This window comes from Engraulis encrasicolus, chromosome 13 (genome assembly GCF_034702125.1).
Source record: "Engraulis encrasicolus isolate BLACKSEA-1 chromosome 13, IST_EnEncr_1.0, whole genome shotgun sequence".
Classification (NCBI taxonomy): Eukaryota; Metazoa; Chordata; class Actinopteri; order Clupeiformes; family Engraulidae; genus Engraulis; species Engraulis encrasicolus.
Window position 1 is genome coordinate 45,543,597 of NC_085869.1, and position 17,451 is coordinate 45,561,047.

The 17,451-nt window shown below is 48.3% G+C and overlaps 1 protein-coding gene across 2 annotated transcripts in view; it reads left to right on the top strand.

The window, feature by feature from the left end:
- tanc1b (tetratricopeptide repeat, ankyrin repeat and coiled-coil containing 1b) overlaps positions 1–17,451 on the top strand; it is a 208,350-nt gene that overhangs the window by 24,813 nt on the left and 166,086 nt on the right. For both annotated transcript variants that reach the window (XM_063214044.1, XM_063214043.1), the window contains exon 3: positions 15,927–16,082. In XM_063214044.1, coding sequence (XP_063070114.1) covers positions 15,927–16,082 — 156 coding nt within the window. The remainder of the gene's footprint in view (positions 1–15,926; positions 16,083–17,451) is intronic.

The following is a 17,451-nucleotide window of genomic DNA, read 5'->3' on the forward strand; positions in this document are numbered from 1 at the left end:
AGTATTCATTATGACGGGAAAATTTGCACTTTTCATACATGAAAAGGGGGATCTTCTCTATGGTCCGCCATTTTGAATTTCCAAAAATAGCCATTTTTAGCTGCAAAAATGACTGTACTTGGACCATACCAGAAAATATTTGTTTAATACTTTGTAAACTTTCATGTAAAGATCAAATTTGGCAATAGGCAGCCCAATTTCAATAAGCAGCATAGTTGCAGTACCTTTTTTGACCATTTCCTGCACAGTGTCCCTTTAAGATCGTTGCTAACCATGTATTTTTCACATGGAGGGTATTGGTAATGTTTGACCTGCAAGAAGTGACATTCAACATTAAAGATGCCAGGTCTATCAAACATTTCCCATTCATCCATATTGGTTGTCTAGCATATATGCTACCCCCATGTATTTGAGCAGCCATGTTGCTGTTTCTCTGCTGGAACAGGAAGATTTGCCTGCACGTGCAACAGGCTGGCCTGAAAGACTACCGACAAGCTAGAGAGAGGCAAAAAGAAGGAGAAAAAAAGAAAAAAACAACCATCAACTAGATGAACAGATGGTGGCTTCGCAGGGCCGACTTCGCAGGAAGTCTAGACCGCAGAGGTGGCCCCCTAAACTAGCTCCAGGAGAGACGACCTCAGCTCAGCATCGCCTGTCTGTCTGTCAGTCTGTCAGCAGCTCTTCTGACGTTCCTCGTGAAGCCACAATCAAGCCTGTGCCGATATCTGCAACCTGCAATCTCTTGTTGCCGTAATAACTGGTCCCTTTGTTCTCAGCCTTCCGCGCTTATGTTGTCTCCCAATTTGCGGCGCTTTGTGTAATTGCTTTGTACATATACAGTTGGGTCAACAGGACATTTCGTGTTTTTTTTCTTCTTCTTTGGGCCACATGCGCTCACCGATGTTGTCAAATAAAATGTTAACTCATTGCCCTGCACGTCATCGCCTTTCTGTAGCAATTCTGCTGTAATAACACGCGCCTCCTCCGTCAAATATTTATTTTGTGCGAATGCACGTCTCAACAGGAGCAGTGGACAATGAGGGTGCGTAGGGGCTAGTGGTTTTTGGCACGCCATTAATTGGTCCTTGTTTGCCACGGTGGGTAAACAGAAGCGCTTAGAGAGAGAGAGAGAGGAGAGAGGCCCAGCAAGTCTGATGAGTTTCTCTAAAGGCCTGAAATATAATCAGGCAAAGGTCCCGTTGGAGTCACACCCCTCTCTCTCTCTTTCTCTCTCCGGAGAAACCTTTTCTTTTAGTTGTTTATAGATCTCACAGCACCTCCTGACACGCACTCACACACATATACACATATGCACACACACTTACCACACACACACACTTTCTCACACAGGCACACTCTTGTGTTAACTGTCCTTGTGTGACACACACACACACACACACACACACACACACACACACACACACACACACACACACACACACACACACACACACACACACACACACACACACACACACACACACACACACACACACCATCGTCTACCACGGACAGACGGCCAGTCGGGTTCACGCCTTGCGTGCTGCTTGGGAATGGGTCACAAGGGACCCGTAAGGTCCGGGATGCATTGGGGGAATGTGTGATGATGAGGAGAGCGAGGCCTTTGTGTGTTGTGAAAATAAAGGAGCACAGACACGCAGCACACACACCGGGACTGCACTGGGCTTTGTGGGGGGAAATCCCAGCCCACAGCAACACATGACTCAGGTGCTCATTGTATGACCCAGACCAACACGATTTCTTGGCTCCTCTTTGCTGCACGTTGTTTATATAATGGAGACAGTCACGTCAAAGATTCTCTATTCTCTATGCATTTCAACTGTCTCTGGTCACGTCTTCAGTTATGGCTGCAGAAGTGTTGAATCATCTTTTGATTATTGACGTCAAGATTTTGCTCTGTGTTTTTTGTTGTTTTCTTCTTTTTTATGGATGTCTATTATCAAACTTGTGCTGTTGTCCAGGAGACTGGCTGAGCTTTCACCTTGGTCGTTGTTGCTGAACGAAATGCACACTTGAATAGGGACACAATGCGTGTTGTTTTAAGAGGGTTGGTGCAGTTGGAAAATAGTATATGCCTAAAGTACACATGTGCCAGGCCCGCGTATACAAAAGGAAATCTCGACCGGGCTGAGCCTCGCACAGCTGAATGGAGCCACAGCCTGGCATCAAAGCTGTGCGAGCGCCCAGGAGGTAACGATTAGCTGGGCGTAACTGCAACCGCATACGGCACAAACACACCCTCTGCTTTGGGCAGGCATTCAAACCTCAGGTGTGTCCTCCGCACAAGACCCACCCTGTCTCTCTCCTCTCAGTTCATAGAAGAGAAGGAAAACGAGAAATGGAGAAAGTGAATGTGAGTGTGTGAGAGGGAGAAAGAGGAGAGAGAGAGAGAGAGAACCAGGACAGCATGTGAATTCTTACCAAGAATGTTCACCAATGCATGTTTGTAAAAAAACCTTCACAAACAACAAACAATAATCCTTTTCCCTTAAATCATATGATCCAGTGCTGGGGGACCGCGGCCTTTGAAGCTGACATAATTTAGCTAATCTCTTTCAGCAAAGTTAGATTTACCCTAAATATTCCCTAAACGGGCTAAGGTATTCGGAGCAGACATTAAAGGCATAACGCATTATAATACCGATGTGGTAACAGAGTAGAATACTGCCCTGCAAAGGCAAAGTGCAGTAACTATGCCAGCATTGTAACTGAGAAAAATGCATTCAAAGCCTTGGTGTTCGGTTGGATGTTGTAGTTACTGCAAATTTGACATGGCAATATCTTTAAAACTGGACACATTTGGACCACATGGTTTCATCACAAGATGAAGGTGTAATAAAGACCATTTTCAGTAAAAAGTGGGGACAACTCATTTATGGGCTTGGTTATATTGCGGAAATTTGCCCCTACGGCTACCGTTGAGTGGATACCGTCTGACACAATATCTTCCAAACGGCACCAAATGGGAAAAAAGTGGTATGGGTGTGTAGAGTGATGTGTTTTACTCCAGAAATAAGGCCCCATATGCAAAAAAAACGTTTTTTCCCTTTAACTCAATTTTGACAAAATGTGTACTGCACTTTGCCTTTGTAGGGTAGAATACCATACGAGATCCCACAAGAGGCATGATGTATGCCGTTGTGCCCTGCCCCTTAACCCAGTTTTGTCAGGCTATGCGTGGTTTGTGTGATGGACCTTGTAAAACTGTAGACATGGTGTGTTATTTTTACTCTGCGCTTTGCTTTCTGTTGCTCGAGGCTTTGTTTGTCTGTGTTTGTCTACTGCAGAAGCTCAGAGGATATGCTTCGGCACTTTTTTTTTTGATCAGCCAATGGGTGTGTTTCTAAACTCTGTTTGCATGCACTCTGTCTCTCTCAGGCTTATTCCTCCTTCAGCGGTGAGTCTCCTTGGCACAGACGCCGGTCACCCTGCAGCACCCCTGCAGGCCCCCTCCGTGGTGGCTGTAAGATGTTGAGGGGTCGCCACTGAAAGGCTGCAGGTCTCCCATTGGCCAAGTTGGCTGCCAGCTCTCCACCAGCCAAGGGGAGAAGCACTTTGCAATTTCCTTTCTCAGCACCCCCTAGTGCTTTGGATGACATCCCATGACCTTGGAAAAGGGCTGGTGTAGCTGATGACGGGAGGGGTGTGAAAGCAAGCATGGGAGGATAATAGAAAATAGAAAATTGGAGGCCAACAAAACAAGCACCACCAGTGATGTCATGCCGCGCCTCTCCCGGCCTCAGCCAAGGCTGCAGTGCAGCAGCCTTATCTCAAATGTCCACCATCCATGATGGCGACAATGAGTTGACTTTCCCCAGAGCTGCTGAAGAGCAGTGAAAGGGACACGCTATCAGTTGGCCAGGCATAGGGTGGCTGTGAAGGCCGCTCCATGGCCGCAGTGACGGCACGTCGCCCGGAAAGGTCAGATAGCCTTCGTTTCCCGATTACGGTGTGTGTCGTGTTGGTGGAGGTGTGGGGGGCGGGGGTTGGGGACCGGTCCGAGACGCACATTCCATTTACCTGATGGCTTCTGTGTGCACTGTATTGTTTGGACAGCCTCTCCAACCTTTTGCAGAAGGCCTGCTGCGCTGCCGTGTTCCCATGGGAGCAGAGTTTATGAGTCACTCGAAGCCTCACCTCTCCGGTTACTCCATTTAAACTTGATCCTGTGATATTTAATAGCGTGAATTAATGGATTTAGTCATTGCAATTGCAGAGCACCCTCCGGCGCGCGCACATAAACACGTGCACGCACACACACACACACACACACACACACACACACACACCATTGCCGAGCTGGTCTTTGGTACGGGGATGGCTCTGATTTAAAAACATTGAAGCCACAAAGAGATGACATCATGCAGTGAACCCTTGTTTCACACTGGGTAATTATGTTTGGAATTGGAGACAAAACCGACTCGTTTCCATGGCGCCCAATCTGCAGAGTAACTGTAAAACACTGGCTCTGAGTGAGAGTGTCCCTTTCGCTGTCTCTCTGTCTGTCTCATCTGTCTGACTGCCTATCTGTCTGTCTCTTTCTCTTTCTCTTTCTCTTTCTTTTTTGCTCTCTCTCTCTCTCTCTCTCTCTCTCTCTCTCTCTCTCTCTCTCTCTCTCTCTCTCTCTCTCTCTCTCTCTCTCTCTCTCTCTCTCTCTCTCTCTGTCTGTCGCTGAGAAACATACACACTCACTCAGTGTCTCCCACACATACACACAAACACACACACACCATACTCAACTGTGTCAGACCTTTGGGCCCCACCGTTTTCAGCTCTGCGTCGGGTCTCTGAAAGGGAGAGAGCGGGAACGACCTCCTTTGTTGCGTGCTTTGCGATCGGGGCCCACCGCACCGAATGAATGCTCTCCCGGCCCCAGTCAGAAGCCGGCTGAACTAATGACCCCGCTCCCCCTTTGTGCCCAGCCTCAAAGAGAAGACGGCGGGATAATGCCTCCCACCTTCCCCCCTTTTGCATCTCCACAGTGGCCCCACCAAGCGACTCCTCCTGCGGCAACCATGCCATCCTATCTTGGGCTCAACAGCATATTATAGCCGTCTCCGTAGTCGAGGCCTCCAGTGGCGGGTAGTCGATTGCGCAGCAACTTTTGCGAGCCACAGGAGAATAACTGTCCTCCATCATTACCTCGATGTCTGTTTAACGGGCTGGAATGCATGCTGATTCATTGACAGAACCCAGTGTGACGAAGACAAATCTCTGCAACCATATTGACATTTACTAAGCAGTGTAGCTAAAAAAAACCAAGGCGGAGCTCAACAAACTGTGGAATGATCTAGATTCCCTCTGTGCCCGAAAAAGAAAAACACAACATGGCAGGTTATTAGTCTGAAAGTTTTGACTACATTCATCCTCCCTCCCCTCCCAAAGTCTCCTTTGTTTATTTAGTGGATTAAGTCCGGAGTGGTGGTCTGGCTCTTTGTACCCGGTCACATCCATTCTAGTGTCTTCAGTGGGCTCCCAGCAAAGCAACTTCCCATTGTCCATTGGCCTGGTGTCATTCTCATGACCTCACCTGGCCCTAGCAGAGCTTGTGCTTAATGGAGCGTGCTCGTGGCAATCAAAATCCGCCGTTAACCTCCTAGCCCCCCCAGCCAGCGCCTGGACCCTGGGCCCCTAACCAGGAAGGACCTTCTGCATGGAAAACAAATTTGTTCACACAAGAGCTGTTTTTGTGTGCCGGGGCCAGAGGAGGGAGGAAGCAGGAAGGTGCCACTCGGAGGTTGTACATGTTGAAGGAATCGGGGATCTAGGGGTCAAGGGGCTTTGTGGGGGGAGGGGGGTTTGTGGTAGGGGATGGGGGGTTGCTCAAGGTTAACACAGAAAGCAGAGCAGTGGCTGTCAAAACACTTTCTGTCGGGTGCTGCCTCTGGCTCTGTCTTTCTTCTGCTCTCCTCCCTCAGGCCTTCCTGCTCCTCACTCTCCCCATCTGGAAAGTTACCTTGTCTCGTGAACTGTGCTGTCATGTTCTCAGAAACTGCTGCGTGACAGGAGGGCAACGTGACGTATCCCTCTAATTTGGCTCCGTGATCGCTTCTGGTACATGTCAAGGTTCCAAAACCCCTCCACAGCTATCGTGAGCCGTTCACAAGAATATAATTCGTAACGGCTTGATTACGTAGTCACTTTTGGGACCGCGCGATGAAGAAAACATGTCGCGAAAGAATGTTTACAAGGCAGTCAGGCATGATTGCTTTCGAATGGTGTTTGTTAGAATGCCATTTGCTGTCTTGCTGTGCCAAAATACATATGCCATGGTTGGAATAGAGATATGCCAGAGATGGACATCTTGGTGTGTGCTTGTATGTGTTTGTGTGCACGCGTTTGGCTGTGTGGTCACGTTTTTCACAGTGGAACGTGCCATGGCTGACACTGATGGAGCCTGTTAACACGGGGACGTGCATATGAGCTATTCTGACGATGCGGAAAAACGAGCGAATGTCAACAAAAGCTCCTTGCTCTGCCTGTTCCTCCCTGGCTATTACCCTGGGCCTGCTGAACTGAGCTTCAGAGACCGCGTCGCGGATTAAGACCACATCAAGAAGTTAATGCTGGCTTTGGATGTGAAAAGTGCTGCACTTTGTTAATTGTTTTCTTCCTTAATCTCCTGTAGAAATGGTTTGGAGGTGCCTCGCCATTCTGTAGCGCGCTGTGAGAAGGGCTTTCGGCTTTCGGGATCTGTGTGCTCATGTTTGAAGTGATCCCCGGTCGATTGCGCTGCGCATTTTTTTCCTCCATACACTTGTGGTCGTCGTGGTAAGCTCCTCATATCCGCCGCCCCTGCTGATTAGAACAAAAGCCCCACATCTGAAAGTCACATTGCGTTTGATACTACTACACGGCCCCCTTAAAAAAGTTGCCATCCAAGGATTAGCCTTGTTTGCTTGCCTTTGCAGCAAATGAGATGGCATGCGCGAGCCAAATAATGTTCTCCTAGCAAAGTTCCTGAAAGCACCGCAAGCCATCATCTCTCTAGCAATTCTGAGACTTATAAAAGTAGTGAGCAAGAGCACAATCTCCATCTAATAGCTTAATAGCTCCAGCAGTCGCCATTCCTCTTGCCTTAGTAAGTCAGCAGAGGCCGATATCCTGTACTGTACAGTACAACACATGTACACATACATTGTAAAGCTTAGTGATCCTAATGTTTTTTCCGGGCACACTACGGAGGGGGATGTCTTGATACAGTATGTCCCTGAGAGAGTCTGGTTCTGCGCTTAGGTGACTCGCAGTTCAGAGCGCTCTCATTACATGGGGATTGATCCGTTCCTGCTTTCTCCAGAGCCCAGCAGGCAGTATCATCTGGCACCTTCACTTTCCGTAGGATGCTCTTCTGAGATGCCCTCTTCTCTTCTCTTCTCTTCTCTTCTCTTCTCTTCTCTTCTCTTCTCTTCTCTTCTCTTCTCTTCTCTTCTCTTCTCTTCTCTTCTCTTCTCTTCTCCTCTCCTCTCTTCATTCCTCCTCATTTTCTTTTATCTGGGGACAGATGTGCCAGGGACAAACCCTTGACCCAGATATTTTCCCATGCCAGCTCAAATTGTCCATGTACAAACCAGACTGGAAAATATCACTTCTTCAGCCCTTCCCATTCTCTTGCTTTTTTCCTCTCCCTTCTTCCTTCTCTCTTTCTCAATCTCACATTGTTTCTTTCTTTCTTTCTTTCTTTCTTTCTTTCTTTCTTTCTTTCTTTCTTTCTTTCTTTCTTTCTTTCTTTCTTTCTTTCTTTCTTTCTTTCTTTCTTGCTCTCTCTCTTCCTCCTACCTCTCTCTCTCTCTCTCTCTCTCTCTCTCTCTCTCTCTCTCTCTCTCTCTCTCATCCCTTCTCTTCCTTACATCATTCCACTTCTCTCATGGGACAGGAAGAGGAGGAGGCAGAGGAGGAGGAAGGAGTGGACATTCCAAGGCTGTGGACAGTCACCCTGCCCACTGACGGGACATCTTCCTCCCTGATCGCCCCTGTCGTCTTTTCACACAGCCTGCAGCTATGCTAAAAGATTAACAGAGCTAATTTGTCCCTATTGAGGATCAGTGGTGAAGGAATTGCTTTGCAGGATTGAGTTTTGACATGTTGGAACCGAATACTGTAGCCACGCTAAGCTTTTCTGCCCCAGGGACCTCTAGGAGAGGGTGGGAAAATACTTTCCACATGGATGCTTTAGCGTGTTTAGGCTTTGACGTTCTCTACAATTTTTTTTTTTTTTGGGGGTGGGGGTTTGAACATGAAATGTTTACAGATGGGAAGCAAATGTATGCTGAACTCTTCCCCTTTTTGTCAGAAAGGCGTAGACGCAAGAAAACAAGTGAGAGGTCTTGACATGAGATTATAAAATGTCAGCATAGAGACGAAAGCTGATGAAATCTGCCTCCTTTGTTTTACAGTAAGCCGTTGATTTATGGTGCCGCGTGTTAAGATTAAGAGCCCTGGATTTGATTTAGCTTTTCATACATATAACATGCTCTTCAGGTAGCTGACGTATAGGTTATATCTTGAAATCTGACAGCCCATAAAAGCACAGTTTGAACCCTTGGAGGGCTACTTCAGCTTCTGTGCCTTTTTTCTCTCTCTCGCTCTCTCGTTCCCTCTCTCTCTTTTTAGACATTTGGGGACACTGCCAATTGTTTTGTTTTTTTGCTGTTGGAATGGCAACGAACAGCCTGGGAAATATGAGCGGCACTGGTTTTTTTAAGGAGATGAAAGTTGAGATGCTGAGATATTGTTCCCAACTATGGCTGCTGGGAGATGCTGAATTGTCCAGGCTGCGTATGAGTCATGGAAGCTGGCCTATATCCTGGCTTATTCTCCTTCCAACTCGCCGTTCCTCTTCCATCTGTTCTCCCTCACCATGTACAGTATGTCTCGCGGTCTCGCTCGCACCCCACCGTTGTCCCTCAGTTCAGTTCCTTTTAAAAGTGGCATTGCTGGCATGAAAAGTTTACGCTTTTGGCAAAGCCTGTGATGACAATGGAGCGTTGGGTAACAATAGGAGGAACTGAAGTAATTGAAAAGCATCAACTGTTTACCATTTTGTTGATTTTCTCCTCCTCCTCCTCCTCTTCCTCCTCCTCCTCCTCCTCCTCCTCCTCCTCCTCCTCCTCTATCTTCTTTGTCATTCTTGCCCAAACCCCCCTCTCATCACCCCCTCATCCTCAGGGACTTGCTGTGTCTAAGCCCTTTTCATGGGACTGTCCACGTCGCCCAACTCCCCAGCTCAGAGGTCCTAGGGGCCACTTGGTTGGCACCAAACCTGGCAGGGAAGTTTACCACCGCAACAGTATCCTGTTTTCTCACAGCTTTGTGAATGTTGACAGAAAATATCTGCATTCATTATTCACTAGTCATCAGCCCTGCCAATCTGGATGTCAAAGTTGCCGACAGGAGCAAGCTGATGGAAGTGGATGTGTACTTTTGTATTCTGTGTCCGCGTGTCTGCGAAGATGAAGGTGCAATTGAGAGGAATTTCCATATGAATGCTCCGTGGTGATGAATTTGATTGATGCGTGCAGCGTGTCGTCTGGGGACGCTACTGTAAAGTCTCGACCCTCTGCAGCAATCGCAGTGATTTGGTTTGAATACTAAATCGTCCCTTTGTCTGCCACCAGCTCATCCCCGCTCAAGGTTGCGTCTATCCTTTTGTTCTGCGGACTAATGCAAGCAATGGGGACAGGCCGGCATGCGCTGCACAATGCGAGCGGCGAGGGTTTTTAGTCGAGCTTGGCCGTCAGCCTGACAGATCGCATTCCAGCGCCTGAATTTACTGGCCGAGAGCGGGCTTTTACATGGTCCTGAATTACGCTTGCCGTGCGTTGAGGCGAAACAAGCTCTCAAGCTTGCACAACTGTCAGCCCTAAAGCGTTGGACCTCGTTAAAACACTCACACACAGACTGGCTAGAATAAGTCTGTAGCTTCATGTGGTGAACGTTTGTTTTGCGGCCTGCAGCTGAATTGTGGCAAGCGCCTGCTCTGCATTGCCCACTGCAGTTTGTTCCTTCCTGCCAACCAGCTCATTTGAGAAAAGTATAAAACCCCATCTTGAAGTACTACCCTTAGCTGTTTCCATTTAGATGAGAAATATCTAAATTGCGTGAGTATTATATGATATGAAAATTACATTAAATATCTTGAATCGACACAAGTTACTTGTGTGGAAGGCTTAAGATTTTCCCCTTTACTTTTATAGCTCCCCCAACTCTTGCTAAAGGCGAAAAGGCCCCATATTGCCTTGGCTTTCCATAATTTATAGCTCACCTCAATATTTAATGACTTAAAATATTATCACCTTTTATTGGGAGCGGGCGGGGACCATGGCCCTCGTCACCGCGGTCACCCTGAGAAGATGGCGGTGGGGGAGGGAGAAGGAAAAGGCCAACTCCCAGGGTCTGTAATCATTTTTACATCCAGATTTTTTTCCTCTGCTCTCTCTGCTCCTCTCCCGCTGCTCTGCTGCAGTGGAAATATAATTAGAAAGAGCTGACTTCCCTGGCCACAGCGGCGATGGCTAAAATTGCAGGCCTTGGCCTGGACCCTGGGGCTTGGTGGCAAGCGGCTGAATCGGGGCTGGGCCAGGCAGGACGCGATGGGATGGGTTAAGTTTCCAGAGTGAGTGCCTTGTAGCGTGCAACGTCGCTCTGTCACTCGGTTGCTCACTCCCGTACGCACCCAGTGTTGCCAGATTGGACGGTTCCCCAACCAATTGGGCTGCTTAGGATGGCAGTCTGCGGGTAAGAAAATGGTAAAAAATGGGCATTGGGCGGGTTTTTCTGTACATTCATGGCTATAGAAATCAGTGCATGTCTGTTCAAATTGGGCGGGGTTTAATGCCTCCAGTTGTTTTTTGAGCATTTTTTGGGCTGGAAATTATACGACACATCTGGCAACCCTGTCCGCACCTCCACACGGGTCACATCGCTCCTGCTAGCGGCCCAGAGCAGGCAGCCAGCCGGCGGGGCAGTCCTGGCCACGAGGCCCTTTCATGTGGCACGGCCTGTTTTCAGAGACACAGGCCCCAAATGACAGCTCTTATATGATCCATTTAACGTGTAAGATGGTAACCAGGAGAGAGGGTGGAAGGGAAGGAGGGAGGCGCTGGCATACAGTAGAGAAGGAGCGGGAGGTGGACATTCAGATCTACTGTGGACCGGCTCTCTGAGGATTAAGTGAATGAATAGACATTGATACAAAGAGAAACCTTGTCATCATTTTTAAACACAGAAAAAAGGCAGAGTTCAGAGCTTTGAAAGGTCAGCATGAACTCTGCTTGCGTTGGAATTTCCCAGTACTAGTTGCCTAGAGAGAGAGCCTGAAGCACGGGTGACACGGGTGCAGAAAAGCCCTCCCCTTCCCTGGTGATTTACAGCCCATATTTCATCCTATAATAATTGTGTTGTTTTGGTTCGGCTGCGAGCACGGCTCCCTCTAGACTCTTTGGTTCTGGATGAGGCGTTTTTCCCTGCCTCAGTGGTCTCCCAGGAACCCAGAAGACCTGCTGCTCGGCTGCTCAAGTCCTCCAGTGCAGCCGGTCGGCGGGACTTGTGGAGTTGTAGCGCCTCAGTCACGCTGCCATCACGTCTTCATGTTTAATTACACCCATGTGATAAACGACAGGGGCCGACACGGAGCCGTTGTCTTGGCCTCTCCACAGTGTGTTTTTTGGTAAGGACATGGGTGATGAATGAGGAGCGCATTATATCTGAGGTAAATTGGGGTTTTTGTACGTACAGTTGGATTTGCAGATCACCCACATCCCCCTTGTGGTTTTGTGAATGTTCTCTTTGTTTTTTCAGTTGTTGTCTGTCCCATATATCGTGTCCACCACAACAAAGCCCATGTACGGTATGTATGGAGGACCTCTTTGGCAGCAGTGCAGTGCAGTCCCCCCCCCCCCCCCCTCTTCCCATCTGGATGCGTTAATTGGTGGAGATTAACCCCCTCGTCTGTGGGCCACAAGCAGCAGGGCCTCCTTTTCATCCGCGGCAGGACCGCTGTGTTCTCATCATGGGAGGCTTTTTTGTTTGTGGCTGGTGTTGGAACTCTGAGCCGCTATAGGGTTTCACACCACCGCATCCTCTGTACCAGTGGTTTTCAAAGTGGGGGCCGGGAACCCCCGGGGAGTGGTAGGGGGGCCACACAGGGTAGGTTGGCAGGAAAAGTACAGCAAAGTAACTAATAAAGTTAATAATTGAATAAATGGAATAATTAATCACACCAGAATAAACCAAACAATATATTCATTAGTTAAGAACACTGTAATTATAATTATAATAAGAATCATCATAAAATAGTGTGCCGCACGACACATCATGGTAAAGTTTGGGAAACCCTGCTCTGACCTACATGGATGCGTCAGCTTTGGCCAGTGTGATTTCGGTTCATTAGGTCCAGTATCATGACGGGACGGTAGTTAAAAAAAAGAGGGGGGAGTTGAATTTGGTCGCTTATACGTTGTTTCTGTGGCACGTCCTGAGTTGTTTTAGTGGAGAGTTGCTATTTCAATGAACTGCAAGCAATGGGATCACGGTTTGTTCCCAGTTGGAAAATTATAGAGCTCTGTTCGGAGTAATAAAAAAAAAAATGGGCCAGGCGGAAATTGCATGTTGCGTGTCCGCGAGAGTGGCACCAGCTGACCCTCAGAGGTCAGCGGGCTCTCGTCGGGGCAGCTCGGACAAAAAAGCCCCGGCGCCCGTGGGAGATATGTGAGGGGTTGCCAGACTGGGAGTTGGCAAACCTGCGGAGGTGTCAGTGCAGCAGAGGGCAGTTCATGGTGTCGGCTATTATCTCTTTTTTTAGCGAAACACTTGGGTCTTTGTCTCTTCTTGTAGGACAGTTCTAAGAGAGAGAAATGCAAAGTAAATGGCAGAAAGAGAAAGCAAAGGAATGAAGAGAGAGAGAGAGAAAGAGAGAGAGAGAGAGAGAGAGAGAGAGAGAGAGAGAGAGAGAGAGAGAGAGAGAGAAGAGAGAGAGAGAGAGAGAGAGAGAGAGAGAGAGAGAGAGAGAGAGAGAGAGAGAGAGAGAGAGAGAGAGAGAGAGAGAGAGAGAGAGAGAGAGAAAAAGAGACAGAGAGAGAGAGAGAAAGAGACAGATGGATAGAAGAGAAACCGAATGGTGTAGAAGAGGGCGGTTGAAATGCTCTTTGATTCTCAGTATCGTAAATTGGCGTCATCTGGGAACATTGGCGACATCATGAGAAGTGAATTATAAAGGGTCTGCTGTAAACTTTGGTTCCTCCTGAACAGATCCATCTAATAAAGGTGTCAAGAGGGCCAATAAACCATCAAGTGAAATGGGGCATCTGTATGTTTTGGAGTGGCCTACATTTCATGAGATTACATTTATCTAAAGCGACTTACAGTGTATTGGTTAGAGTCCCTGAAGCAGTGTGGGGTTAGGTGCCTTACTCAAGGGCACCTCAGCCATGGATGGAGGTGTAGGGAGAGACAAGGGTGGGATTTGATCCTGTAACCCTCTGATCTAAAGCCCATCTCTTTAACCACCAGGGCACGGCTGCCCCAGATTATGGGTTGAGATTCACAGTGCCAAAGGGCACAGACCCCAGAATGATGTACTGGTATCGCAGAGTGCACCCTCTCTAAAGCCAACCTCAACTCCATGGCCTGTGCTGTTACTCCATGTGTACAACACCATGAAATAGCCAGCTTCCAATCAGCTAGGAGTAAAAACAGTAGTTGTACAGATTCACAGTTGAGATGTAAGTTGCTCAGCACGCTTTGCAGGGGGTAGGGCTTGTCGGTCTGATTTCTCCATCGTTACCCTTGTGCAGCCCCCTGCAGAGTGCATAGACTGGGTTCGGCGTCAGGAATCCCCCAACAGCCCCGTCTACCGAGGCCCAAGGGGAAGCCCTTTTGCCATGGATCTAGCGCTCGACATGTAGAACAGAGCCCCGAGATTATACAAGACGCGAGGATTGGATCGCGCCTCAGCTCGTAAAGGCCCGGTCAGCAGGGCCGTTTGTTCCGTTGTCCAGGTTCCTATTTCAGCGCTCGGAGGGAGATGGAACGGCGCCATCAAGGCAGTGAGGGGGGTGACTGACATCCAGCCTTTATATTTCCAGCGAGAGGCAGGAAACAGGAGCTTCAGGCCACGGAGCCGGGTCTAGCGGTGCCCTGTGGAAACGGGCAGGGACAGATTACTACACAGGCCTACCGGACCCAGGCGCAGGGGCCCCAAGATTCAACCCCTTACAGTCCAAGACTCAATATATTCATTTCTTATATTGCGTTAAAATGCGCCTTTAATGAAATGAATGTTCACATTTTCTTGGAGGACATCCCCCCCAAAACCCCAACAACATAGACTCTCACATCTGGCCTGAACCCAGAATGTAAGCTAGCAACACCCCAGGGGGCCTTTCCTGTTGTCTGGCCCAGGGGACCCATGGAGTCATAATCCATCCCTGGAAATGGCCCACTTTGTCGAAATGAGCTACCAGTAGGCTGTCAACACAGCCCTAACCCTAAACCCTGACCCAGCAGTGGTGTACTGTTAGTTTGGCTCGATGGGTTAGGCTCATATCAACAGGACACTGGCTGTTCTGGGCAACCCCTTCAGCAGGGTGCAGCGGGTTCTGGTGCCGGCTCCATTTGGGCCTTATCAGCTCGGAGCACTCTGTGAAAAAAAGAGCCCAGCTCACACTCTTGATTTCCCATGGGCTACTCGATTACGAAGCCCAAGCTGGAATTCCATACGGTTGGCCCACTGTACTTGATATCGTTTTCACAATTCCTTTTTTTCCCCTCTATCCCTCAGATAAATTAATCTGGCTTCAGCTTTAACTTTCCCATAGTCACTTGTTCCCTGCATGACCCTGTTCTTATCGTACCCTGCCAGAGCTCTGAGGGAAAAAAAAATCTTTGTAAAACTGTGTGTCGTTCCAAAATGGTGCATACTGTAAGATTGCATCAGTAAAGAGTAAAAGCTTTACTTTATCTTAAAAATGATAATGCTTGTCGTGTTGTTGTTCTACAGGTAAGCACTGTTACAATACTTCGTGGGTTATGCACTGTATTTATGCAACAGGGTTATTTCCCATTTTTTTTCTGACAAGGATGATTTGGCAACTCTTGCCTTTCCGCATGCTGCGTCTCGATGGAGATAATTGTAATGTGGCTTGTGGTTATTTCACTGGCTATTGATTAGCTTGTAAATTGCATTGCTCAAATTGAAACGGCGGTCCCATTTCGCAACGGCGAAGGTTCCTCCACTCGAGGCACTATTGGGAGGAGACAGGAGGCCCGAGGCAGATCCATTTTTAAATACGTTTCGCATTTCCACATCTCTCTGGGTTTATTTAATGGCCCATTGCACTGCCGCGTACTCGGGCCGTAATCTTTACGCCTGTGTTGATTTTTCTTAATCAGCGTTTGAGGAAAGGTGGCTGCGTGCCATTGGTCAAACATCTGCTTCTGGTAGTTTTGGTACACGCTTGGTTATTATTGCAGCCATTGTGTTCTGTGCACGATGTGATTTACATTCTCCTCCAATTCCCCCCTCAAGTCTGTTTAAATAACACTAGATCATTTTACTTCCCTGCGAAGGCTATGTTTTATATTTCTGGCTTTCACAACAATCAAAAGATTAGTCCCCCTAATTTAGCATGCCTTCAACATCTAGTGTTTGAGTAAAGACACATTTGGAGCGTCACATTTGTTCCTTTGACAACCTGTCCTTCCTTATTTTGTCACACGTCTGCTGTCTGGATCAATGCCCTAATGTCCTTCATCTTCCCTCCCTTTGTCTTTCCTCTCTCTCTCTCTCTCTCTCTCTCTCTCTCTCTCTCTCTCTCTCTCTCTCTCTCTCTCTCTCTCTCTCTCTCTCTCTCTCTCTCTCTCTCTCTCTCTCTCTCTCCCTCTCTCTCCCTCTCCCCTTCTCCTCATAGTTGGTGATGCTCCATCTGAGGGCAGCATGCCGCACCCCTTCACCCCAGAGGAGGTGCTGAGGCTGACCAAAGGTGTTTCCATGTCGCTGCCCTCCTCTCCCCTGCTGCCCCGGCAGACCTACATGATGCCATCGCGAGCCTGCAAGAAGTCTCCAGGTAAACTTAATAACCCCACTGTCCCATTCACTCCCTTTTGGGTCTCCTCTATGTCCTCTCTGGCCTCCTGTGGGCACGACTCAATCAACTTTAATGCATCTCTTTCTCTCTCTCTCTCTCTCTCTCTCTCTCTCTCTCTCTCTCTCTCTCTCTCTCTCTCTCTCTCTCTCTCTATCTCTCTCTATCTCTCTCTCTCTCTCTCTCTCTCATTTTCTCTTTCTCTTTCTCTTTCTCTTTCTCTTTCTCTCTCTGTCTCTCTCTCTCTCTCTCTCTCTCTCTCTCTCTCTCTCTCTCTCTCTCTCTCTCTCTCTCTCTCTCTATCTCTTTCTCTCTCTCTCTCTCTCTCTGAACTTAACACAGCCTGCTCCAAAGTGAAAGGGGAAAAGGGGTAATCCAACGTATCCCTAGTGCAAGACTGCGTTGTTGTGCTGCTAGGTGGCACTGGTGCCAAAGGCACGGCATCAGATGCAAATAGAGGTTCATCTCATCCCACGGCACAGCTGCAGGTGTAAGGCCCGAGGGGTGGGTAGAGAGAGGGAGGGGGGGATGGATCTTCTTGGCTGCCATCCCAAATTGTTGGCATGCTGGCTCTTTTGTGGGTTTCCGAAGAAGCTTGCCTTATTTACTGTAAGTGCTCGCTTCCCCAGGTGCTGTTGTCTATGATAATAACGGAAGCCATAAACTATGCACATATGCGCTCCGGCATTTGGCTGGGAGGCTTTTGTAGTGCACATGTGAGCTGGGGGGGGAGGATATGGCGAGCGGGGAAGATGGTAGACATGCAGATGCGTGTTTGTCTGTCTCTCCGCTGCAAGCCTTTATCCTTTTATTTGGTCAGCTTCTGTTAAGGACTCTCTCTTGGTCCCTTTCTCTATCCATACTACTACTCCTTTCTGCCAAGATCTTGGGGCCCCTTTTGTTGTCAGTGAGTACATGCCGGTGTTTTTACTCTCTACTCTTCTCTTCTTTTCTTTTCTTTTCTTTTTTTTTTGTTTGAGAAGCATGTGTGTCAACAGCGTCCTCGATTGTTTCACTTCTCTCCCGGTGTTAAAAGGACACCAGCCCGTCAGCAGCTGTGCCGCGCCGGTGTCTTCAAAGCGCCAAGCAAAGACAGTTGTAGCTGGAGCCGTTTCAAACGCACTCCTCCTTTTGTTTTCCAAGGACTTAGCACCGAGGATTGAAATCCTTTGAGCGGTGTCTTTGTGTGTGTGTTGTGTGCTTGTGTTTGTGTGTGTGTGTGTTTGTGTGTGTGTGTGTGTCTTCTCTCTCCAACTCAACCACCTATCATCGCCAGTACCAGTAACGACCCCCCCCTTTCTTCATCTACATCTGGGACTCATCTGTGTTGAGGCAGCTTTGGGCTCAGAGT